This window comes from Poecilia reticulata, linkage group LG10 (assembly GCF_000633615.1).
Source record: "Poecilia reticulata strain Guanapo linkage group LG10, Guppy_female_1.0+MT, whole genome shotgun sequence".
In the NCBI taxonomy this organism is placed as follows: Eukaryota; Metazoa; Chordata; class Actinopteri; order Cyprinodontiformes; family Poeciliidae; genus Poecilia; species Poecilia reticulata.
In genome coordinates, this window is record NC_024340.1 from 4,610,102 (window position 1) to 4,629,097 (window position 18,996).

At 40.4% G+C, this 18,996-nt stretch overlaps 1 protein-coding gene across 1 annotated transcript in view; it reads left to right on the forward strand.

Moving 5' to 3' along the window:
- Window positions 1-18,996, forward strand: part of tenm1 (teneurin transmembrane protein 1) — a 320,904-nt gene that overhangs the window by 247,345 nt on the left and 54,563 nt on the right. Inside the window, exons 22-25 of the mRNA XM_017307003.1 lie at window positions 6,563-6,717; window positions 11,892-11,975; window positions 12,379-12,573; window positions 17,980-18,067. Coding sequence (XP_017162492.1) covers window positions 6,563-6,717; window positions 11,892-11,975; window positions 12,379-12,573; window positions 17,980-18,067 — 522 coding nt within the window. The remainder of the gene's footprint in view (window positions 1-6,562; window positions 6,718-11,891; window positions 11,976-12,378; window positions 12,574-17,979; window positions 18,068-18,996) is intronic.

An 18,996-nucleotide genomic window follows, 5' to 3' on the forward strand; every position in this document is an offset into this window, starting at 1 on the left:
TTTATATTAAATTGGTTATAAACCCCATGTTTTAGTAGCTATTTCAACCACTCTTTGCGTCATCATTTGTGGAGTTCATTAATATTTGGTTTCTCTGCTTTGTCCATTCMAAAATCTATTAGATGTGTTTGAATATAATTGCATCAAAGATTCAATCATCTGGCCTAATAAGCCTGACCCAGGTGAAATTAAATTCGTCAGGATGGTTAGGAGGAGAACGGGAACAAACAGAGATCAAGCGTATCATAAAGTCTTTGCTGCTGAAACCACCGTGTAGCTGACCTTAACAGGAATATACGCTGCTGTCATGTTCAGTAAATTATTATAYGCGTTCAGATGAGGCTCATTTTGTCAGATTTAAAGAACTGCTTGTRCAATTTATTAAGGAGAATTTTCTGTATTAAAATGTTTTTTACTGATCTGAAGGAGGTTTCTAATCTTAAATGTTGCATTTTTAGTTAAGGAAAAATCATAATATTGTAACTAAAGGAAAGGCTTGAAAAGATCAGTCTGTGTGCAATTAGGCTATTTAATGTGCTTCAGTTAGTAAAATGAGTAAATGAAATAAATGAATATGCAATATTCTAATTTTCTGATGACTGTATTCTGACAGAGTGCTGATCAAGAAAGACGTGCACAAGCATGAGTGGAAGCTGCAGCTGCCAAATTAGAAAACCAAATGTTCTTTGGACAAAACAGTTACAGTGTTTAAATCTTGGTCTAGATTTTACTGTGTGAACAAGCAGACATTGATTTGTTGTCCTATCCCAAAAGGACGACATGTTTTGAGAATGTTTAACATCTGTACCAAAAAACGAGGGMAAAAATAATGCTATCGAGAAAAGGCCAAACCTCAAGCCAGATCTTCACCAGAAGCTCGTCGATGCCAACAAAAARGSCYTKGKWAMSRWWMMAMCYTYMAAAMCYTCYTACTTGGCTCTGCATACACCCTTAGAGTTTAGATCAGGCCTAGAATTTACTGCTTTTGTTTGTAGACCATTGTAGCGGCTAAAATCCTGTATTTTCGGCTACCGGTTGCTGTTGTTCCTGGTTGGTTTTACCTGCACTCAATCAAGATTCGTTATGCCGATCTTCATTTTGATTTATAACCATAAAGTCATTAACTTTCAATACAACGTCCTCTGTCTTGCCATTTCCATTTAGAACAATAGAACAACATAAAAATGACGTAAATCCAAACAAAGAACAGTAGAAAACCGTTTCCCTCTTCCCATTAGCGACACCTGAACAGAATCACACTTGACCTAAAATAACCCACATCCCCCTTCAGACATACTCTGAACTCAAAATGAAATACGCCCCCTGGTGGCGATAAACACAGAAAACGATAAACGGCTCCTWCAACCACAGTGTGAGTTTTTGTTAAACGTCTTCCAGCTATGCCTTGTTGCTTGTTGAAACCGCAGGGTGAGTCAAGTGCAAATGAGTGATTGACAGAAGCGGAAAAGGGTGGAGCTCTGTGTGCACTTATTGTGCCGACTTCTCTATTTGRAGTATAATAAATAGRTTAACATAAATAGATCAACACTTATTTATATTGGGTATCTCTGGGTTGTGTGTATCGTATGCTTATTAAACGCGTCACAGAAGCAAAAGCCTRACCATCAAGTTAATCATTTCGGCYGGTTTCARGCCTTGAACTCTATTGTTGATTTAAACACAATTGTCAGTCAACTCTAAAACAGACGTGTTCAAAAATATCCTAAAGAGTTCAAAATTATAACGATAATCTCTCCAATGACGAGTATACATCAAGTTTATTGCGGAGGCTGTCCTGACTCTCAGGGAAGTTGATGTGATTTGACAAGTCTTCTTCAAACCTATAGCRGCAGCTACTTTGACAGCTTTAGTGTCACTCTTTGRAAGGCGAGAGCAAATACCAACCAGCTGACTTCCTGCAGTCTTGATCTTCAGGTGTTGGCAGTCAGAGCTCACAGTTCACCGCATTCGGATGTAGCTGAGCGCCACGGGGCTGTCGTCGACTGTTGCTACTAAGTGAGACAAAAATCCACCGCCTGAGTTATAATTAGTCTTTTTCTCGCCTTGYCCTGCTTCCTACCTTCCACCTTTCCTCACCTCTCTGCGCGGGAGCTCCCTTGTGGCTCCTTCTCTTCAAATATCTGTAATCAACACAACAAGACGTTCTCCGGGAGCCCTCTTTAAGGCATTAATCAGATTGGATTGGATTGCAGTGCCACAGGGGGGTCATTACGACCGATATTCTTTTGACGGGGACACAGAGCAAAGAGATCCCTTTTGACAGAGAGGGATGGGCCTGTAATAGTTMATTTACCCAACTCCTCATCACACATTTGTCTTATCAGCACCTTTTTCTTTGTTGTTGTTCCTCTTTCCGGACACTGTTTGTACTTCTTCCTTAAATATAATGCTGTGTCATTCGTTCTTTTACTTTGCTCTGTTCCTCCAAGGTCAGCTCACTAGCATCGCTAAAGATCCCGCTCTGAATCGAGCCGAATGTCCGTCCGTCTCCCTCTGGAGCTCAGATTTGTCTCAATTACTCCACTCCTTGTACGTCTGCCTAAACATGAACATCTGAGAGTTTGGTTCACTCGGGGAGAAACAGTAAATCCTCTGATGTCTTCTGAGTATCCTTTGGATATAGAGAGAGGCTGTAAATTCCCCTAATGCAACCYACATCTTTATCCGCGGCGGCAGGAAATCCAGCCGCTGACAAGGAGAATGTGGACTAATCTACCGCCTTTTCGATAAACATTGTGGGATACTCTTAAGCAACACGTCAACTGGTGTAAATCCCTACGCAAAGCAATAATAGTGATCTTTCTTTATTGTTGTGGCTGCGCGACGATGAATAAGTCAGTCTGGTGCTGTATTTATTGTTCTAAAGAGATTGGCAGCCATTCAGAGCCCCTTTCGGTGGAAACAGACGGCGTGCCGAAACCGAGGATGTCACAAAAAAAGGGAAGAAAAAGAACAATGAGGAGGAGAGGAGGGTGTAGGATGAAGGGAATGTTAGGCAAGAAGTCAATGGAAGTGGGCGAGAAGACGTTCAGGGACAGTGCGGCGAGAGAGGAGGGGAAATCAGTATTGAGAGAGAGTCCCGTCTGCCTCGTCATGTCCTTGTGCAGGATTTATGAGCTCTAAGATCAGGGACGGGTTTTGGGTGGGAGCTCCAGGAGCAGGGATGTATGGGAAAGTGAAAGAAGGAGTGCGTAGAAGACGAGTACGGCCATCCTCCCGGGGGAGGTGGGGTGCTGTGTTTTTAGGGGCTAAGTAAGCTAAGTAGGTGTGGGTTAAGACTCACCTCCTGCATAATACCAGGTGACAAGAGGGGGAAGCAGCAAGGTTGAGAGGAGCAGAAGAAGAACATAGAGGAGAAAAAAAAAACVCAGGCGCACAGATTAAAGGAGAGCAAAGACATAACCCAAGAGTTGAAGGTCAGTGATTTGATTAGAAGTCAGAAGATACAGGAGAGCAGAGCATCAACAACAAMAAAAAACACAACGCAAAGGGAAGAGGGCACTAGGAAAAAAAGAGAGCAGGAGAAGATCAAGTTAGGCATGATGGAGAGCAGAGGGAAGCTAGCAAAGGTGCTGTTTSAGTGCAGGGCGATGCTGTCTGGGCGGTGCAATCTGTCTGTGTCAGAGGAATGATGAAGGGGCCAGCAGGGAGAGCTCTGCAGTTCACCTCCTGGCCCCTGGAGGAAACACAGTGACCCTGGCCCTCCCCCCCTGCCCACCTCCCGTCTGCAGTGCCACTTCACCTGTACAATTTATGACTCGAGGGGTCGGCCCAGGGTTGCTAAGCGCGAGGACGCTGGCGAATTCAGTGGCAGTGGCGGCGCGTGTGTTTGTGTGTGTGTGTGTGTCTGATGTGTGTCCGCATATGGGTGTGCTTCTTGAGGAAAATCTTTTTGAGCAGAAAGTTTATTTTATAGCTGGAAGGATGAGACACTTGTTMAAATCTGGAACAAAGGGCAGAAAGGACTTCTTGTTTCTGGTTCAACGTAAGGACGCCAAAAGGATTTTCTGTGGATCAAAAAGGAAAAAAAATACAGCTACAGCTAGAAAACTATCAGGGAAAACACTGAAGATTTTGACATTTTGTCCCTGCGGGCTYGGGGAAACGTAGTTTACGTAAATATGTGACATTAGATGGTGGACTTTCACTTCAAATCCCAGAGCTTCAAGCAGATCACATATGGCGCGCTAAGAAGCAGCACACCTGTGTTTTCTACAGATTGTACTTCCATTGCAGTAGTGCTCCCTCTTCTTGAACTTTTTCATATTTCATTGTGCTTCAACTACAAATTATTTATCTATTTTTATGTATTTGGGATTTTAWAAGACGGAACAAAAAAATGTTTTCTGATGGTTTCCTGTTGGGYTTTTTTAAGCAATAAAATCTGAAAAGTGTTGCATGTTTTTGCATTTAGCCTCYTTTAATCTGATGGCCCAAAACTATTATTCCTAGTGTGAGACTTGGTGGTGGCAGCATCATGCTGTGGAGATTCATTATTTTCAGTTGACAGGAAGGTGGATGGAGATAAATATGGGACTAAATYCTTTTAAAGGCCACGTTGCCATGGGAACAGCCACTCACTTCATAGCAGGACAGCCAGAGCTGATGATTTAGATCMTACTTTTAATACAAATGCATCCCGCACTTTTCAGATTTTTATGTGTACATACTATAATTCGAAATAATGCAAACTTTATTCATAATGACGTCTAATGTTAAAACTGAAGGGATGTGATTATTTATGTGAGGGTTTTTTTTTTTAGCTTTATGTGTCACTCAGTGCTAGAATTGGAACTGGATCATCAGGAAGCCGGTTTGTACCACTGGCTTGAACAGAACCCATGCAAACACTACAGTCTAAGCTAAAGATAGCCCTAATCAATATCAGCCTCTAAATCAGAATTAGAATTAGACTCTAATGTCTAATTTTACTTTCTGGTAAACATTTATTTCTGCTTTAAAAGCAGACCCGGCTTAAAAAGACTGACTCAGATTTGAGAAACTGCAGCTGTTAGCATTAGCATTACTATATTCTTGTCTAGGAAGTTGATCACTTTGCAAGGTCAGTCTTTCCTGCGTATGAAAAGCTTTGCTGTGATGTGGACGGTAAATAACAATTCCGTTTTGAAAAATTAATTTTGCATTCTGGATTGCTGGTGTTTTATTCTTTCTTTTACCCTTTTTTATCTTGGCTGTACTTTTAAAACATTCCCTGTCACATTGTTGGGGGTAAATCTAACTGATCTCACATCAGTTTTAAATTTGTTCACTTTTTATTTAGTTTCATAAAACACTGKTTGACTTTATTTTATTTTTTTTGACTGTGCTTTCTGAATACAAATGCATTAACTGAACCACAGTAAATGAATTAACTGTCTGCTGGATGTGTCACCAGACCAAAAAATAAATAAAAAATGTGCCAACACGTTTTGGCCAATCATCAAATTAATTCAGGAAGAAGGCAAAACAAATAAATAATTGCTCAATTAAGCAGCTAATGGATTTCCGTATGAATCTGTTTTTAACCTTCCATCATGCCTCCCTGTACCATTTAATTGTTTTTGGTTTCAGGCCGCACTCTATTTACATTGATTGATTTTCTTTTATAGGTTTTGTCGCCATAAAGCCCTTCGAGGCATGCTCGAGACAAAGAAATCTAACGCATAAATCTGACGCGACCTAATGATGAGCCATAAACAAAATGTGTTTGTAAATGAAGTGATTGAGCTGGAGGTGGGAGGAAGGAATACTAAAATATGGCTTATTGTCACAGATGCTAAGTGAAAGCAATCTCAGGGAATTGGCTTCTCGCGCTGTGGAAGAGGTGAGGGTTGAGTCGTGGAATATTATTGCGGCGGCGTTTGAGTCAAAGGGCCATTCTCTGCATGGAGATGAGGCGGGAATGAAGGTCACTCCTCATCCATAACAGATGATTCATAGTCCGCCCTGACCTTTAATACCTGGATTTACTTCTTTTCCTCTTTTCTCTGCTCTCCGCGTACTGCTCGCGCGCTCCCCGCCTCTCCTCCCTGCGAGGAGAGTTCAAGTGTAAGCTCGCCATGGCAACGCACACTTGCAGAGCYCGCGCGCGTCCGCACAACGAGGGGAGTGCAAATAAAGGTAAACATATGCACACATRCAGATGTCGCGTGCGTGTTTGAAGAGCCGGCACCCATTTCTAAATGAACATTTGCACAGGCGTCAAATGTCAAAAGTTCACTGCGGCACCCCGCTCACATCTAATGTGACAAATAACTTCTTCCTCCCGTTGCATTGTTCTAATCCCTTTAGTGGGCTCTGGAATGGAAATATAATTACATTTCTGTGGTGCAGTGCCTTTGATAAGACAGCCGCTTGCCGAGCTGAATGACTAACCGAGTTGGAAGCCCTCTGCGCCTCGCTCAACTATCCTCCACTCCTCTTCGAGTCTCTTTTTCCTACTCCCGTTCTTTTTTTTTTTTGTTTTTGGTATTCCCGTTTTTTTTCTCTCCCTCTCTTTTCCTCCCCTTTCATTTCCTGACTTTCTCTCTTGCCCACGCAGGTATTGCCGTGGATAAGAGAGGAGTTGTCTACTTCGTGGATGGCACCACCATTCAGAAGATTAATGAGCGGGGTCTGCTCTCCACCGTGATTGGCTCAAACGGACTGATGTCGACGCAGCCGCTGAGCTGCGATGCGCGCATGGATATCAGCCAGGTAAGCTAATAACGCGCCGCAGAATTTCAATGACTAGCAGAGAGAAAGAGAGAGCGAGAGACACGACGCCTCGTTTGGCTCTGAAAGATTGTCTAAATAATTTGTGGAAGCATTTGTCTCCTGAATGTCATCCATGTCAGCTAATTAAAATCATTATATCAAAATGGCAATGGATCACAAAGTTTGTTGTTCCTTTCGCATAGCGCTGATTGTTTTGTCAACCGCGCTTTGCTAAACTTTGAGGAACAAATGTGTCTCGGGCGGAAGACGGACCGCTCGCGCCGGTTTCGATCAGCCATCCCTTCAGAACACGCTGCTAACTAATATCAGGCCTATTAGAGCTGCGGATGAATAATAGATGAGCTGCTGGCTCTGTGGAGGGATATCTGCCCCCACATAGTGCCTGTGTATGTCTGTGTGAATATGCGTGTTGAAGCTAAGTGAATTCCCCAAAGTGCTATTTCGTGTCTTAGCACCCGGGCTACGTTTCAGTTCCTATGTTTGTTCGTCACCGGTCTGATCGTGTCTGTCCTCCATCTGAGTTGGCTCTCTTCTTCTGCTGGCTCACCGTGACCTCAGCCGGTATTGACGGAAACTCCTGCAGCCCTGACAAGACAAACGTTGCTGCAGAGATGGCTGCTGAGCAGCAGAGGGTCTGCGCACTGTATGCAGATGAGGACAAATTTATTGATGAAGTTGTGTGTAAAAAAATAATATTCACCTTTATTTTTAACTGTATTGTAATCTCAGATGGAAACCTTTCAAAATATCCCATATTTAATTTGATTGGTGTAGAGAGAGAAAAAAAATCAAAGTTATAAAATGTTTTACCTGTTGAAAATGCTCTATGGAAGCCTCTTTTGTCAAAATGTCTTCACATACGAAAGACCCAGAGTCCTGGCTGCTCTTCTGATCATCCCACAGGTTTTCTACGAGATTTAATTYTGGGAATGCGATGGCAATGAAACGAACCAGGTTTATTTGCACATATGCTTTGAATTGTTATCCTGCTAAAAAAAAAACAAAAAAAAAACAAAAGAAAAGACCCCATCCGCTTGCAGTTTTCTGATTTATATTTAAGCAACCTTAGTATTTCAAAGGGTTCATGAAGCCTGGCAGTCCCAGCAAGRCTCTCAGAGTCTTTGAAAACAAAGCTGTGATAGATTTGCTTAACCGTCCTCACACTCAGCAGATGATTAAAGGATTAATACGCATATTCACCCTCTGTCTCATGTCAGCAGGGTAAGTTGACATGCTTACATTTGTTTCTGTAGGATAGAATAGACATCACTCTCTCTTTTTACCTCCCTTAACATTTGTTTCTGTAGGATAGAATAGACATCACTCTCTCTTTTTACCTCCCTTAACATTTGTTTCTGTAGGATAGAATAGACATCACTCTCTCTTTTTACCTCCCTTATCTGAAGATAGAGAAAAATGACCTCACATCAGGCGTACTTTTTGTGAAAACAAGAAGTAATAGATTGTTATCTTACTTAGGAAAGTAAGATATAAATATCTAAAAATAACAGGTTTTGATTTAAGGGGTTACTGTTCATAACTATGAAATTTTGTTAAAAATACACTGATAAAAATTGTGCTCAGATTAAATCTTGATTTTTATAGCTGTTCACTCAGAGATTCTGCTGCTGCCACTAAAGAGTTATTCATTTCAAGGCTTTTTTATGCATCTTTACTGGAGGTTGCCGACAACTACGTGGTAAACGTAAAGTGATAAAGGGCTTCATGCTCTCTTCAGCTGGTGCATAGGGCAATATGGTATAGTTTATGATCCATGATGAAGCCACGAAGCAGCTTTGTGCTGCTTTCAATAATAAAAATAAAATAACATTTATAACCAGTAATTACAGCATGCAAAAACACCAGCTGTCCATATTTATCAGCAATACGGCTGTCATGTTCAGAAAAATGAGTCGTTTATAAACTTCTAACCTTTGAAACGGATCATTTTAAGTGTTTTCACCAACCACTGAATCGTGTGTTGTACTGTCTCACTTTCCCCACTGATCACAGGTSTTGTATTGAAACGGAGCATAAAACATATATTTAAAATAATAATAACTGGCAGGTGAATRTAAAATGTAATTGGGTTTAGTGACCCGGTTTTCTAAAGTTTCTCTCATGTTGCCCGTGTTGATGCGTGTTCCTTGGCGGCCATTTGCAACATTGTGTGTGTTGTTGATCGGTTATGATGAACAGAATAATATCAGCTCATCTGTAAAGACCAGCTGCCATTATAGCCTGCATATTTATTTATTGAAGGCATTACCACTCAGGCCTGTCACAATAAATCAAATAATCACATGATAAATTAAAAGAAACTCAATGATTTTCATTTGCTTGATTTTTTTTTTTTTTTTTTTTTTACCAAAAACTGAATGATAAAAGTCTTCAGTTTGGTGTTTTGGTCTCAAACAGTCCTTTTTTGAAAGATAATTTTGTTTGCACAGACTTCATAATTCCTTTTATTTGCTGTTTCTGTCGTTTTCTTTCTTTATTTTGTATATTTAAAAGGCCTTCCAGTTCCAGTCTTTAAATGTTCATTAAAATTTAAAGGTTACTGATCCTTGAATGTGTGTTYTTCCATTATATTACTYGAAAATGGTCTCAGAACAACAATATTGCCGTTTATCGCGATAAGTTCTGGRATAATTTATCGTCTAGCTTAATCTATSGTRACAGGCCTATATTCAAAAGGCTAATTTGAAAATGATTATTGATGCTTTTTAGTTTTCTTGCTGACTCCCAGCTGCCCAGCAATTACTCTGTACCKATCATCAGGAGTCGTACAGTATTTCTATAAATTCGGCACATAATGTTTCAGAAGCCGACGTTTGTACCATTCGCTGCCATTTTCAAAACAATAATGTTCACGATAATGAGTCTATGCCAGTAATCCTACAATAGATACTTCTAACAAAGTTAAAAAGTTGAGAGGAAGCAAAAAAAAAAACACTTAACCCCACATAAAAGAATAACATTTTTAAGAAGAATTTCGTATTAGATGTATTGCAGTGTAATAGTGAGAATGTCAGGATTGTGCGGTAACAACTCTTTGGTTCGGCTGTTACTCGTCAATTCAACTTTATGAAGAACATGCATGTGTGAATAACTAACGTCTATAACATTGTAAACTTATATTTCAAGGTTTCAGCATTTTAAATGCCAAGGCCAGCCTGACTTCTGGAAGCCGGCGACCTTTGACCGGCGACCTTTGACCTATGGACAGATGGAAACATTTTGTACTACTGTCTTCTTCCCAGAAAAGATTTTCTGCTCCCTTTAAAAATAGATTTAGGAGTCTGTATGTTCAAAAGATAAGAAACACGCGGCCTCTGTCAAGAAGCTCCAAAATCTTTGAGTCTATCAAAGAGCTGGTTTTCTTTGTGTGAAGATGCCACTATTAATGTGGCATGTATGGAAACTCATAAGGGACATTTTTTTTGTCAAGTTCATTTTTTCTTGAGTGCAGGACAATTTCAGACTTCATGCTGTGTTGCCGCATAAAGTCTGAAATTTCATGCGGCATGAAAGCATTCTGTCTTTTTAGCATTCTGGCTAAAAAGACAGAATGCTAGTTTAAAGTTTACTCTACAAAACATGTAATAATTAACACAAACATTTATAACAACTTTGTTTAACAAACTCTAATTGCTTTATTTGTAAAACAAGAAATTCTCAAGTATCAATTCTGCTGCAAAAAATGAACCTATTATGTTCTCTTTTGATATTTTAGACATTCATGCATAGCAATGAGATCAAATTAATGCTTATTAAGCTTAGAAATACTTCTCAAAATCAGAATATTAAACATTTTTACCATTCTGTTCTATGGAGATTTGTACATGTATAAGAAGTTTTAGCTAACACGTTAATTGGTAAGGCTTTTAATATTAATATTAATAGATTCTAATATTTACAATCAGCCAAATTTATCTTATAAACCAGGGGAAAATGCAGGAAAATTACTCATTTAAATAGCCTTAAAGCATCAGTATTTTGTTTCATTCTTTGGTTTATTCTTTGGTAACAGTGTGGAGTATAGAGTGGAGCAGATGAAAATTACATATTTAGTAAGAATTGACAAAGCTTTCTTAATCCAAAAACGCAACAAATTGATTTCTCAGTTTGCAGTTTGTGTGTTGTATTTTTTTGGGCTTCAGTTTGTAAAGAAAGAAAAAAAACAACACAATGGTGTTAAAAAATTGAAGCAAAGTGCAGCCCTGGGTATCACCAATCCAGGCAAACCTTTCTCGAATTCACGCTCTGATTTATTTATTGTTCTGCGAAAGCCGAACAATCCGGATGAATTTACTTTGATTAATTCAATCCTAAAACCGGATTAAAGTTCCGTCTGACTTTCACGACAGCGAGGCCGACTGTGTGAACGGGTCACAACGCTTCCTGGAGGAGGTCGCCCATCATCGCAGCTACAGTTCATTAYCGTGAGCGGGAGGGGATTTGATGCATGCCGTCTCTGGTTTGAGGGACGCGCAGAATCCCACTTGATGAATCTCTCCCCTCCTCTTAAAATGGGATTTCGGAGTGAGCCTTCTTCCCACTCTCGTTTTGACAGAGCCTATAATTGGACATGTCAGTGGCAATTTAACATGATCCATTTATTTACCAATCCATCCTGAGAGTCATCAATCACCTGATTCCCCATCATCCCCTCTCCTCCCTCCCACCCCAACGCCGCCGCTCGCCGTTTTGTTTGTGCTGCTTGGAGACGGACAGCGACGTGGGCGGCTGTGAGACGGCGTCGGCTTTGTCCGGCTTTGACCCCCCGCGGTTCCAGCGCACGCAGCAGTGCTATTTGAGCGGGCAGCGATCACGGTTATTGGTTGACATTTGGAACTCAGCCGAAGCGAGCCGGTGTGAGACTTGAATAAACACAGGGAAGACTCCCTGCCCGACGCTGACCTTTGCATGAGCAGGGAGGGTCAGGAGGCCTAATGCTATGTTATTAAGGAGATATTATTTGCACTACCTGTAACTGACTCTTGTGGCAGTTGCCGTCAAAAGGTTTGTGTTAGCTTTCCCGCTTTTGACAACAGTCTTGACATGATGGGTCCCCTTACGTGTGTGCGTGTGTGCGTGTGTGCGTGCGTGTGTGTGTGTGTGTGTGTGCGTGTGCGTATGTGACTTCACAGGTGCGCTTGGAGTGGCCGACAGACCTCGCCATTAACCCGCTGGACAACTCCCTCTACATCCTGGATAACAACATCGTTCTGCAGGTCGGGAAAACAAAACACTCGCAAAACACATTTGTCTCATTCTGTCACCTTCCCGAAGAGTCATGCTGCGAAGTACGCTGCCGAATGAGAGTCGATTTACAAATTCGTCAGCCGTCCCTGGAGATCCACTTTAGACGGAGTGAGTCTGCCAAGATAAATAAAAGCAAAAGGATGCTGTCACAGGTCGACGCAGGGGCTGTTTATTAGAAAATGTCATTGAACTCATCGTGCAAAGTTAATGAACGCAGCTCTTTATCTTGTAAAAGCCAGCAGCCGCGGCCGGGGGTCTGGCTCGCCGAGGTTTGATGCGCCCGATCGATAAATTCTCTTATGTCATCAGCGGGTGATTGTGTTGCGTCGGGGCAGGCTTCTGCAGATGATAAATGGCGACGTGTCGCTGTAGGTGTCGGAGAACCTCCAGGTGCGGATCGTGGCGGGGCGTCCGATTCACTGCCAGGTCCCCGGCATCGACCACCACCTGGTGAGCCGAGCGGCGGTACGCGCCACCCTGGAGGCCGCCAAGGCCATCGCCCTTTCGCACCTGGGAACGCTCTTCATCGCTGAGACGGACGAGAGGCGGATCAACCGCATCCAGCAGGTACCTGTCGATCTACCTGACTGTCGATCAGTCTGTTTATCTGACTACCTGTCGATTTGTCTGAATGTCTTTTTAAACATATTTGTATCTAATTGTGTCAATCTTTCTCTATTTTGATCTGTCTATTCATGTCTATTTATCTATTCGTTTATCTATCTGTCTGAATCTCTGTTTATCCATATCCAACTGTTTCTACCTGTTTACCTCTCTATATGTCTATCAGGCTGTCTGTCTGTCTTTCTCTCCACCTCTGTCATTAAGTACAGATTTCTCTCTAAGTAGATAAATGTATCACACACGGTATAAAAAGGTAAAGATTTATAAAAATATGCCTTAAAATAAATCGATCTTTTGTTGCAGTAGCGTAATCTCAGACTGAAAAAAAAATTGATCTTTGGTTTGAGTACATTTATTAAGTTCGGGGAAAGTTCCCCAGTAACAAATAGGCATTTTAACAAAATCCCCGGTGCCGCAATTATCGGCACACCTGCTGGGATTACATTTCATACGAAGCCCTTTTCTGCTCTTCCTTCCATTAGATTTATATACGAGCACTGAGATGACAACGGAAAAAGGTAGATACTGTGTCTGGTGAATCATTTCTGTCTTGATTCGGCCACATGTTTTAGATCATTATCCCGCTGAAAGACCCAGTCTCAGTTTACCGGTAGATATTTACTTAAAATATCCAATCCACCAGAGTCCATGATGTAATACTCTCTATATATAAGCCGTTAGAAGGTAAAGAGTGGGCTTGAGGTGTTTATCCACATTTCAATTTTTTTTTATTTTTTTTGCTTTGCACCAGACCCACTTCAGTTGCAAGTCGCCAAAAGCCCAATCTGTGAATCGCCCGACAAAAACATGCGGTTCCAGTTAAAGTCGCACGTTTTCGTCAGTGATGGCGGGACGGAAAAGGCTCTTTGCCAGACTTGTTTTGGAAATAACTCGATGATATTTAGACAGCGTCTGCTGGTTATTACGGAGACTTCATGTCCTCAGGATGAAAGTTTTTGCTGCATTTCTCTAACAGAAAACTTTCAGGATTAATTTCTCTCCAACCATCTCAATCACTGTGCATGGTGGAAATATGGGTCCACATTTTGCCTTCCATGTCACAGTTGCTCAAAACTCAGTAGTTTTTAAGAGTCATTATGTCCTGTTAACCATAAAAAACAAGAAATATCTTACATATTTTAATTTGTTACAGTTTTGAAACCTCTGTTTGCAAACAAAACCACATGGATTGCTAATTAATATCCATAGACACTATGAGAAAGTTCAAAAAGTAAAATATAATGTGGTAAAATGCTCCAGTTACGCTTTTAATTATCCGAGTTGACGGTAGATGTTTTAAATTTACTCAATTTACTGGGTAGATTTATTTACATTTTTGGGTTTTGGAATATTTGACATGAACTTATTACAAGTCAACAGCTGTGTGGAGATATATTAAGATGAAAAATGATACAACACCAGGTTGTACCAATATGTATATTGATCTGTTGCAGGTTCTTGTTGTCAGAAGTGATTTATCTATTCATACACTTGCACATATTATATAATGCTACAGCACCGCGAACTGCAACAGAAAACAAATACCCTTTTCAAAATAAATAAATAACCTAGAAAAAGAAACAGCTCATACTGAGCTAATATTAGTAATCCATCAGGGCTTTTGACAGTAATTCAGCCTTTTGCTGACAGGCTGTTTGCATTGCAGATGCTTGTCAGCAAAGGCGGTGCTTAGAGTCTTTCACTCGAGTTTTTGGCTTTTCAGAACTCTGATTCACCTTTAACCAATAAAATAAAAAAAACAAAGTGTGGTTTTGATTTAAAATAAAACGTTTTTTTTTTCCGCCCGTGAGCTAGCAGCAGGACACTACAGGACTGTAGCATTTTGGCTTGAACACCTCGAAAATACTGCCTGCTGCACTCAATCAATAGTGGCTTTGTGGCCTGCAGCGCCATGCTGGCTCCGTGTGGAGGCAGACAGGATCATAAAATGTCTCTGATGCCTTTTTTTTTTTTTTTTTTGATGGAGACCGGCCGGCTGTGCTGGTAGGGCACTGAAAAGGTTTTTGTTTTTTGTTTTTTTGTGTGTGCATCTGACACGTTTCCTCACACCGACATGAAAAGTCAGAGCTAAAATAATCCATCTGTAAACATTAAAACATCTAAGTGGGCGCTCACTTAGCAACCGGCGCGAGTTGGAGATTAGTCGATGCTTTCAAACCACGCTAAGTGGTGAAATAAAATTAAGAGAAGGGAGGGAGTTTTAGTGTTTTTAGTTTGCGCTACGTGGGTTTGTGCAGCATTTTGTGGCTCGTTTCTGGTGTTCATTTAGCACATCCAAAACAAAAAACAAAAAAAAAGAAGAAACAACATGTCTGGCTGATGCAAATGGTGCGTAATCCAAGATGTATTAAATTAAAAACAGATCACATTGTCATTTGTGAGACGCGGTGAACACGCGCAGGTACACGCGACGATGTGTTTCACGCGAGATGAAGAATGACAGTCAAATTAAATGCAACATTTCATGGTAAATAGCTGACAGCAGCTGCATCTTGTGCTGTTTAGCAGCAAGTAGAGTTTTTTTTTCTTTCTTTTCTTTCTTTAGCAGTTTAATAAGATTATTAAATGTGAGCAGCGTGTGTTGGCTGCAGCGGGTGTTTGGCACCGTGCGGGATCTGCTCGGACACGTCGGTCCGTCACACAGACTGACCCGAGGCACTCGGCCAAAACGTCGAGGACGGCACATGCATAATCAATGCATGCTAAGTTTGTGCTCCAGTCTTTTATGCAGGGCAGTGGAGTTATTTAACATGCATAACACTGGAGGCAATAAAACCGCAATCATTACGCTACAAATTAGCTTCGCCGTAGCCGCATTTGTTTTCGGGTTAAGCACAAATCGTGAGCTCGCTCTCAGCGAAACAGTCGCGCCGCTGAAGGATGAGGCTGTAAGAAGTTCGTCATTGTCGGTTTAAATCTTTTTTTTTTTTTTTTTTGTCTGGAAATTAGTGTGCTTTAAGTTTTTACTCCCCTCCCGCTGAGAATAGAAAAGAAAAAACAAGAGATTAATCCAGCTCAAGGTGCTGCCTTCACATTCAGAGTCTAAATGTTCCAACCAGAGATGTTCACGCATATTCACCGTCCAAGCAGAAGGTAGAAGATCAATGCTGCTCTTATGTTTGTCAATTATTTACAAAGCTGAAGGCGTGCAGCCGGTTAGCTTAGCCCCAAAGACGTGTGTTTTTTTTTTTTTTYTTTTTCCTTTTTTCAGTTTTTTAGCAGACATGTTGCTGTGTTTTATGGCCAAATGTCGCCACTGTGGTCCCATCTGTCCAAGGGACGTTGTTCCAAAACTCTTTTTTTTTTTTTTCTTCTATCCCCTCGTTTGTTCAGATGCACTTTTTTTTCTTTTTTTTTTTTGCAAAATCCGGCCTGGCATGTTCTCCTTCAAGAGAAAAGGATTTTCCTGGAAATCCGTTCAAATGTCCCACACTTGTTTAGCCTCTTTCTGACTCTGCTGTGATGAATTCTAACATTAAATGAGTGTTTAGAGGCTTAACCTGTATGAGATGTTTTTGCTTTTTTGTTTGTTTGTTTTTTGTGGAGAGGATTTTATTTTTCTTTCTTATATATCACACAATTTAACCTCAGCGGGATCTTGCTGAAACTTCAGCCTTGACAGGCAAGTTCATTAATAAATTTCCCACTTGTGAGTAATCGTTATCACAGCAGAATGATCATTTCAAATTGTTTGGCATGCATAATCTCACCTGATTAATAGGCAGCAATAATTACTCCTCTAAAGTTATTCCTGATGTCTTTCCACCTTGGAAACAAGAAAACAGGCAAACGGCAAAAAGTTTGTCTTTTCTTATCATTCTAATTTATAGCAGGGTTTTTTTTGTTTGTTTGTTTGTTTTAACCCAGTACTTGTGCGTTAATGTAGCTGTACCTAAATAACCTGGAGGTAATAAACAACATCCGTCTGACATGACCTAAGTCGTGTTTTGTTTTTTGTTTTTTTGTCACTGTGTTTACTAATTTTATTAAAAAAATCTTGCTCAAACCTGAGCGGTGACATCTCAGTGTTGTCAATTTTCTCACGTCAAACTCGTTTCTTTTGGAACAACACCTCGGAGTAAATTTCCTTGAGGTGTAATAGTTTACACAGCAAGAATCTAAATTAAACTTGTCAACTGCTCCAATTATCTCCTCACAGGCGCGTACACCTACAGCTCTTTCATCCAGGACAATAGGGATAATTTGTACAATTTAACGTTGCATTTGTCAATCAAGTAATGAGCTAAGCCCTGCACTCGTGTTGCGATGCTCTGATTTTGTTTTAAGTTAAAAAAAAAAACAACCTGGTAACACTTTATTTGAAAGGGTGTGCATAAGACTGACATGAAACTGTCATAAACATGTCATAACACCTGTCATGAACATGAACGAGTCTTTATGAATGTTTATGACAGTTGTCATGAAGTGTCATTCGGTAAATAATGACACTTTTAATGCAAAGTTGCTCTAAAAGTTGCATTGAAAGTCCAATAAAAGTGCCAGCTTTGCATTAAATTGTCATAATTTACAAAATCATGCAAAGTTGGCATTTTTAATGGACTTTCAATGCAACTTTTGGAGCAACTTTGCATTAAAAGTGTCATTATTCACTGAATGACACTTCATGACAACAGTCATAGACATTCATAAAGACTTCATGTTCATGACAGATGTTATGTCAGTCTTATGCACACCTCTTCAAATAAAGTGTTGCCAAAACCCTTAATCAACCCCTCTTATCATCTACGGGGCATCGACAAATTATTCACGCCCTCACTTTTTGGCATTCTTTCATGTTATTACACTAAGCATTAATATATTTTACTGAAATTACATGCAGGAGACAAACACAAAGTAGTGACTTAGTATAAAGTGTCATAAAAGTTATGTGTTTTTAAAAAAGCTTTATTAGATTAATGATACAAACACTTTCCACACAAGTGGACTCTATGAACTAGTTTGATAACTTGTAAACTTTCGCTTGGTTTTATATCAACCACAAATACAGACCACTGAGTTACGCTTTACTTTAACACATCCTACAAAATACATTGTGGCTGGAAGTAAAGCAGAAAAGTAGGAACAATTATGAGTTTTATGACAGAAAAGAAGCATTTTTTATCAACCCAAATAATGTAGTCATTTATTTACATCTATCATCAATGTTACTTACGTCATTCTATGTGTCACTGTACTCCGTTGCAGCCTTTCTGTGTTGTGTTAGAAATGGCAAACGTTGTCCGTTGTGATGATTTCCGCACCGGAGTGACCTTTTGCGAAACATTTTTGTGGTCGCGTGTGACGCGTTGGTCTTTGTCAAACCCGCAGGTGTCGACCAACGGGGAGATATCGATCATCTCTGGAGCCCCGACAGACTGCGACTGTAAGATAGACCCCAACTGTGACTGCTTCTCTGGTGGGTCATCACGCAGCAGACACACACAAACACACACAGACACGATCGCAGGATTAGGTAATGTAAGAGTATTAGATTAGGTCTAATAGGATTACAGCCCTAAAAGAGAGGGAGGGGAAGAAAAATAAAGGAAAACAACATTTAAAAATCAATTCCGATCATATCTTCTCTGGTCTGCAGGATATTTAAGTGGGGGGGGGGAAAAAAAAAAACTGGACCATTTTAAAGGCTAACATGTTTAGAAATTGTTAGTATGTCTTGATATCTAGAGAGTAAATCTTTCAGCCTTTGGGTCTCAGTTGTCTAATAAATTTATTAGCAGTGCTTGAGAATGTTTTTCTTCTTCTTTTTCTTGTCTGTCCGTCTCCTGCAATGTTATCCCCTCTCTACTTTCAGCCTGCCTAAATTATTAAAGTCAGCTGGAATCCAAATGTCTGGGAGGGGCCGCTTTGACTTTCTCCCTCGGAAAAATACCAAGAATACATAGCAATGAGCTTTATGTAAATGGCGACAACATATATAGGACTGTGAGAGAGAGAGAAGCAGCCATAATGTCACAACAGAGGATATCATTTGACTAAGAGAGAGTACCTGGATGCAGAAAAATGAAATGTGATTTTTTTTTTTTTTTTGGTATTCACCAGGAATTCTCCTCGCTGCAAAAAAATAAGAAACTGCAGCTAAATTTCAGGAGGAACACGCGTCGAGAGAAAAACCTTTCAAATCCATTCAAATTACAGCCGGTGGAAGAAAAAGCTCCCTTTTTAGGCGGTGAATGTTTTAACTGGTTGGTATGTCATCGAAGGGCACCTAAAAAAATAATGGTGATAAAAGGGAAAGAGGAAAGGGCCCAACAAATAAGCAGATGTTCTTTTGACGGTTAGGCCGCGCTTTCATTGTAAGTGTCAGAGGATGTGATTTTATCATTT